General features: G+C 38.9%; 1 protein-coding gene across 3 annotated transcripts; it reads left to right on the top strand.

Annotated features, from left to right (window-relative positions):
- Positions 1–1,570: 1,570 nt before the first annotated feature.
- Positions 1,571–5,992, top strand: LOC137030284 (acetylcholinesterase-like). Of its 3 annotated transcripts, none has more exons than XM_067400501.1 (4): positions 1,571–2,767; positions 3,343–3,535; positions 3,682–3,866; positions 4,722–5,992. In XM_067400501.1, exons 1-4 carry the CDS (start codon positions 1,729–1,731, stop codon positions 4,841–4,843), a joined length of 1,539 nt encoding a protein of 512 aa, XP_067256602.1. In that variant the 5' UTR covers positions 1,571–1,728; the 3' UTR covers positions 4,844–5,992. The 3 variants fall into 3 exon arrangements, with proteins under 3 accessions (XP_067256602.1, XP_067256601.1, XP_067256600.1); XM_067400500.1 differs by having other exon boundaries at positions 1,571–3,044; positions 3,341–3,535; XM_067400499.1 differs by having other exon boundaries at positions 1,571–3,139.
- Positions 5,993–7,857: the final 1,865 nt, after the last annotated feature.

Here is a 7,857-nt window from a genome sequence, read left to right as displayed (position 1 = left end):
TTACATAGCAGAAAGTAAGTACAACATGAGTGAATGATGAATGATGTTTCTGGAAAACTGTCTTTTATTATGTAAAAGCTGGGTTGCTGAAATCACATTAAGTGATGCTTTGTGTTGCATGCATATAAAAGAGAAAGGGTTGGATAGAAAGAGTCAGAAGGACTGATAGAGAGAAGTAACACCCTCAAAAATAGAACCCCACAAAGACAAAGGAGGCAGGCGGAACAGAAATAGCTTTGTTTAAAGGTGCCATTGAATTAATTTACCTCAGAGTTCAGTACATGGAAATGACATACAGTGAGTCTCAAACACCATTGTTTCCTCCTTCTTATTTAAATCTCATTTGTTTAAAAGACCTCCAAAAAACAGGCGAATCTCAACATAACACCGACTGTTACATAACAGTCGGGATCATTAATATGTACGCCCCCAATATCTGCATACGCCAGCCCATGTTCAAGGCATTACACAAGGGCAAAACGTCTGGATGTGCACAGCTGAATCATCAGACTAGGTAAGCAAGCAAGGACAATAGCGAAAAATGGCAGATAGAGCAATAGTAACTGACTATCATGATATTTTTAGTGATGTTTGTAAATTGTCTTTCTAAATGTTTCGTTAGCATGTTGCTAATGTACTGTTAAATGTGGTTAAAGTTACCATCGTTTCTTACTGTATTCACGGAGACAAGAGCCGTCGCTATTTTCATTATTAAACACTTGCAGACTGTATAATTCATAAACACAACTTCATTCTTTATAAATCTCTCCAACAGTGTGTAATGTTAACTTTAGCCTGTTAACTTTAGCCACAGAGCACAGGCTCAAACTCATTCAGAATCAAATGTAAACATCCAAATAAATAATATACTTACAGGAATCGATGCATGCATGCAGCATGAATGACGAACACTTTGTAAAGATCCATTTTGAGGGTTATATTAGCTGTGTAAACTTTGTTTATGCTGGTTAAGGCAGTCGGGAGCTCGGGACGGGGGAGCGCGAGATTTAAAGGGGCCGCCGACTGAATCGGTGCATATATAATTATGGCTCAAAATAGGCAGTTAAAGAAATTAATTAAAAAAAAATCTATGGGGTATTTTGAGCTGAAACTTCACAGACATGTTCAGGGGACACCATAGACTTATATTACATCTTATTAAAACTGGTTCTGGGGCACCTTTAAACAGACACTCACACAGCTGCAGTCAAATTCATGTGCTCTTATCCCTAACGGTGACCCCAGAACTAATCCATTCAGCATAGCAACTAGGCAACATGTAAAACATAAACATTCACCTCACAGGAAATGAACATGAAAATGAGCATGAAACCTAACTAAAGCACACTCCGAATATCTATACACGTCAGTCCGTTTTTGTTTGTACTGTTGTAGCCCGTTTGGCCTGGAAATCGCTGTCAATGTTCTTCCGGTCACACTAGGCTTAGAGCATGCAAATTTTAAATACACATTGAATTCCATCAATAAATCAGTAATTTTTTTGCTATGCAAAATTCGTAGGTATTGCAATTTATACTTTGGGAACATTTCTTTGAATGAGCTTGTGTTTCTGGTCTTCTACATTCACATGCATAGAATGAAACTGAATCGATCACAAATCTATTTTGTTGCCTCAGTTTTGTAACTTTTGTCTTTCACAGGTCATACTGACCTTGGCTCAAAACAGTGAGATCACAGTAGTTTCCCAGCCAACAAAAGAAAATCACCATGAAGACCTCAGACATTTTCCTTCTGCCTGCTGTGCTCCTCATGTACCTCTTCAACTGCTGTCTTGCACAGAGTGAATCTGACCTCGTAGTAGCAACAAGGTTGGGCCGTGTGCAGGGTGTACGCTTGCCTGTTCCAGACTGGAGTCATGTGATTGCTTTCTTGGGCATCCCATACGCTGAACCTCCGCTGGGGAAGAGGCGTTTCAAGAAAGCAGAGCCCAAAAAGCCCTGGAATGGTGTCTTTGAGGCTAGAGACTACCCAAATGCCTGCTTTCAGTTCGTAGACACCTCTTACCCAGGCTTTCCAGGTATCGAGATGTGGAACCCCAACAGAAAGATGAGTGAGGACTGCCTGTACCTTAATGTGTGGGTACCTCCTACCCCTAGGCCACAGAACCTCACAGTAATGGTCTGGATATACGGTGGAGGCTTCTATAGTGGCTCTTCCTCTCTTGACGTCCATGATGGCCGGTACTTGGCACACTCTGAAAAGGTAGTGGTTGTGTCTATGAACTATCGTGTTGGAGCTTTTGGATTCCTTGCCCTCAATGGCTCATCAGAAGCACCAGGGAATGTGGGTCTCCTTGACCAGAGGATGGCCTTACAATGGGTCCAAGAAAATATCCACTTCTTCGGCGGTAACCCAAAACAGGTCACCATTTTTGGAGACAGTGCTGGGGGAGCATCAGTTGGCATGCATGTTCTGTCACCAGACAGCCGCCCGTTCTTCACACGTGCCATAATGCAGAGCGGTGTTCCTAATACCCCCTGGGCTACTGTTAGCTTTGATGAGGCCCGTCGGAGGGCCACCTCTTTAGGCAAACTCGTTGGCTGCAGTGAGGGTAACGATACTGAGCTGGTTAACTGTCTGAGGAACAAACATCCACAGGAACTAATTGATCAGGAGTGGCAAGTGCTCCCCTACAGCAGCTTGTTCCGCTTTTCCTTTGTCCCTGTCATAGACGGCATTTTCCTTCCCGACACCCCAGATGCCATGCTTAGCTCGGGGAACTTTAAATACACTCAGATCTTGATGGGTGTAAATCAGAATGAGGGATCTTACTTCTTGCTTTACGGTGCACCAGGATTTAGTAAAGACAATGACAGTTTGATATCTCGAGAAGACTTCCTTGAAGGTGTGAAGATGGCCATTCCTCATGCTAATGAGATTGGCTTGGAGGCAGTTATCCTTCAGTACACTGACTGGCTGGATGAGAACAACCCCCAGAAGAATCGAGATGCCATGGACGATATTGTAGGAGATCAAAATGTCATCTGTCCTTTGCAGCACTTTGCGAAGTCTTATGCCCAGCACGCTGCCCTCCATGCCCAGCCAGGAGCTGCAGCTCCAGGGACACCAGGCTGGGGAAACTCAGGATCAGCAGGCTACAATAGTGGCAGCTCACATGGTAAGGTCATAATAGTGGTAAAGAATAAACAGTGTAAAACAGGTGTCAACATTCAAAAAACTTAATCCTTGCCGACAAATGTCAGTTTAAAATCCAAGACAGACGGGATAAAGATAGCAAAATGGACATTAACAGAGTATCTTTAATATGAAATCGTGCAATAACAGTTTTTCTCAGTCTGTACCTCTTCTTTTTGTCCTTAGGTGCTGTGTACCTTTACCTGTTTGACCATCGAGCCTCAAATCTGGTCTGGCCTGAGTGGATGGGCGTAATCCATGGTTATGAAATTGAGTTTGTGTTTGGCCTGCCATTAGAAAAACAACTCAATTACACACCAAATGAAGAGAAACTCAGTCGACGAATAATGAGATACTGGGCCAACTTCGCTCGCACCGGGTAAGAGGTGGCAAAAGATTGCCCATAAAAGATTTGTCATCATGCTTTTTCAGGAAAGGTTTGATTTAAATAATAGTTGTGGAATGCTCTGTATTGTTGCCTGGAAGGTTAACTCCCTATACCTTCTTTTTTCTGTCTCTATGAAGTAATCCCAACATTAACGCAGATGGCACCTTAGACAGTCGAAAGTCGAAGCAGTGGCCTCAATTTACATCTACTGAGCAAAAGCATGTGGGCTTGAACACAGAGCCACTAAAGGTGCACAAAGGTCTAAGAACACAGGTTTGTGCTCTGTGGAACCGCTTCCTGCCTCGCCTACTTAACATCACAGGTAACAAACCCAACCAGTATATTCCTCGGTCATGCGTTTACATCATCTTATATCTATTAACACGCACATAGAGGAACTACAGAGATACTGTAGGTCATTTTCTTAGAGTTTATTTTGAAGATGAGAAACTGCAGGCTTGTGTTTTATGTAATCGGTCAGTGGAATTTATTGTTGTTTAGGAGAGTGAGTCTACATAATAGTAAGATTAAATCATCTTACAAAAGAAAACATATTAGCTTCACTCTGTCTTACTTTTTTTTCATTTGTTTGAACATATTTGAAGTCCGAAATAACAGAACAATGTAATTATGATTTTCATAAATTAAAAGTGAGAATATATGTGTAGTTTTCTTGTTTTCAGGAGTATACATTTTGTTTGTTTTATTTTTATTTGGTTCTGTGGGCAAAAGAGTTTGAAAGAACAAAGTACAGCCATAATATAAACTATCCACTTTATTTCTCAAGGAAATGCCTTGTCTGTGCAAGTGTATCTGTTGTGCTCAGAATATAAACAAATGTCCTGTGCCAACTATTACCAGAGTAAATAGCAATTAAACACTTGCTCTTTTGGGTGGGGGCAGGGAGGATCATGCAGGCCTGTGTATAGTCACTTTAAATCATAAATTATAAATTCTCCTGTGGGGGCTGTTGGCAAATGCTCTGTTAAATGGGTGGAATCTTTATAGTGATGTGGTACTACTGAGTAGTATAATAGATTACTTCATTTTTACAGCTCTCTGTACAGAAATGTTGCCATTCTTAAAATCATTCTTCCTTCAACTTTTTTCTCTTGCCTTTCTATCAAAGCTCATGTTGTTGTTGTTTTCCTCATTTATTTTCATATTTCTTATCCAGACAACATTGATGATGTTGAACGACAGTGGAAAGTGGAGTTCAATCGCTGGAGCTCTTACATGATGCACTGGAAGAGCCAGTTCGACCATTACAGCAAGCAGGAGCGCTGCACAGACCTCTAGATAAATCTGATGTAAATGTAAGAAAGTGCAGATCAAAGATAGGGAAAACTGATGACCATAACCCTTAATAATCTCTTTACGGAACAGCAAAGGTTGCCAAAGCTGTTTCGATGATTACTGTCTGAGAGTAGGCATGAGAATGAATTTGAATGTTGCACTTTAGTGCAGAGTTTTATTCCTCCCTGTATAGAATATTATACTTATCACTCGATTATATTATGTGACATACACATATAATATACACATACACATATATATAAAGGAGAGGAGGAGAATTTAAGATGCTGTTAGAGATTATCAAGTGCTACGGTCATGAAATGTATGTTATTAGAAAAAAATGTTATAGATATATATTACCTCTGAACAGTGGGCGTGCATGTCCGTTCCACTGAAACCTAGAAACCCTCATTTACACTGGTCCTCAGGATCCCACTTTTTTTTATATAATTTACTTGTATTTATCCTGTGTTCTTATCGGCTTAAATTATACTGGCTGATTCACCATACATTTATCTCCATACTGTATCTACCACATCTACTCAGTATTTCATGTGCTGCTTTATCCCTTATCGTGTGAATTTGTCTGCTGTCTCTGCTTTGTGACTGTGGTCCAATTCAATATACTAACACTTCATGCAAGAATCAGGAGCCATTTAATTTCATGTATTTCTAACTGAACGGAAATGTTTCTGTGTGGGTGAGTCTGTGTGTGTTAAAATTTAAAACCTTTTTTTTTATTTCAGTGCATGTGTTCTAGTGCACACAGCATGACTCTTCTTGTGTGTGTGTATGAGAGAGAAAGTCTGTTGTTTACCATATACCAACTACATAGGTCAGTATAAATGTCTGTATGTGGAATACAGCTCATCTATTTCACCTCTTCTTAGTTCAAATTTCATACGGGCATTGTTTGTTTGAGTGTTTTATCTTCGATGGAGGAAGAGGGCTTGGTGAGTAAGACTAATGTTGTCTGTGTGCCAAAGGGTCAATATCATTTTTTCCCCTTGCTGTCTCCCTCTCTCGATGGGAAAGGCTTCTCATTACGATAATGGAGGGAGAGTAATTTACTTAGTGCTCATTTAAAATGACAGCCCGCTGTGTCAGCCATCTTAACTCCAGCCCTTTTGATGCAGTGGGAGGATGATGAAGGAAAACACAGGCAAAGGGAAGCTGTAAGGAAAAGCAAGAATACAGGGTTACAACAGCCACTCTTTTGACATGTTCTATATTTATTGTAATATTTGGTGTATTTTTTTATTTAAGTAAATTATTTGCATGACTGTATCAAGTATCAAAAGAACTAAACGTTTTTAGTTAGCTTAAAAAAAGAGCAGATTTGTGTGTGTGTGTGTGTATTAAGAGTGTGGAATTACATGCATATATTTGCATTTTGCCTGTGAATCTGGATCAAACATTATTTTGTATTTTACTGTGTGAATGCATCATGGTCAATCATAATACACACTGTCATATACATGTGAACATGCAGAATTTGTGAATGCTATTCTATGCCCGTTTAATTGACTTTCTGCCAGTCTATTTTTTATTTTTTCTAAATATAGAGTCCATGTACTTGTCTAGTACTATTCATCTATTGTTTTGTTAACACTGTAGAAAGGACCTGGGTCCGTGTACGTTTTGATAGTTTGTTTTCCAATTTGAAATGAAATACGCAGAAACGAGAAAACGGTCGTTTCCCGTTTTTTCGTTTGTTAAAAAAAACGGAAAAACGAGATTTTGACTCGATTTTCGTTTTTTCGGGTCACGGAGAGAAAACGGAAACACGACTTCAAAACTCGTTTTCCACATGTGGGCGGTCATTACACGCCCCTTTCAGCCGATTGGTCAATCAAATCTGAGCCAGTGACGTCATCTTCAGTTCGTTCAACAAAATAACAGTCCTCTGCCGCTATATCAGTAGATGTCATAAATCGGCTTTCTTCTGTGCAACCTAACGCGTATTTCACAGAAATATGTTTGCACAGATAAAAAAAAGTTTAAAAAACCTACAGTAAATTTAATTAAGTCTGTTTTTAAGCTGGCATTGTGTTTTTAAAATGTAAATGCCTCTACATCTGTTACCAAGCGCATGACATCCTTTGGGCTACTACCACCGATCAATAGGCTATACATAATGATAGACTATTCTCTATTATAGATCAGTGGCTACCGCACTCATTTTTTTTTTTTTTCTTATTTTAATGTTTTGTTTACATTTTATACATTTAAATTCAATCATTTAGCAGACGCATTCCTTGCAGTAGACTATGCAGTCATATTAGAAAATAGGCTATCCACTAGGTGGCAACACCTAATAACGGTATCACCATCGGGGGGCTTTTTAGTTTTCCTTAGCTTATAAATGGCCATACAGATTTTATCTCTTAAATTAAACACTTTTATGAACACAGTGAACATTATTATATGTCACAGTTTACTTGCTATCCTCACTTTTTCTGTCTTTCCTTCGCTTTTGAATGAATTAGCTATAAATGGCCCTGAACATTTTACTTTCAATTTCGATTTAACGGCTATTGGCGATTCTGCGTCAATTGCTTTAGTGGACAACAGCAAAACAAAAACTCTCGTATATTAAACATTTTTTAACTTTTATTATCTATGTAATTATTTTATTATCTTTTATCATCTTTGTAATTATTTTATTTTGTAAATATTCGTGGCTAAAACAGCGGGAAAATTTACTGTATGCAGTTCTGTGGATGTTTTGAAAAACTTAAACTAAACGAAAATTATTGTTGCCTTGTCAATATAATTTCTGTTTTCCCCCCTGACTTTCAACTGGTGCGATCATCGTTTCATTAACCGACAAGATTATATTAAATTGGAATTAAACGAAAGTAGAATTGATAAATGTCTGTGAATCATTAAACAAATCAGTTTAGTTTTAGCCTACATGAACAAATAGCAGAATAAACAACAAAAAATGAGGATTCATCATCATCACGCACCTGCAGCGCTTCTGTGAACGGAGAACAAAGGATTCAATTATATAA

This window comes from Chanodichthys erythropterus, chromosome 11 (genome assembly GCF_024489055.1).
Source record: "Chanodichthys erythropterus isolate Z2021 chromosome 11, ASM2448905v1, whole genome shotgun sequence".
NCBI classification, from domain to species: Eukaryota; Metazoa; Chordata; class Actinopteri; order Cypriniformes; family Xenocyprididae; genus Chanodichthys; species Chanodichthys erythropterus.
This window is presented reverse-complemented; position numbering and strand designations above follow the sequence as displayed.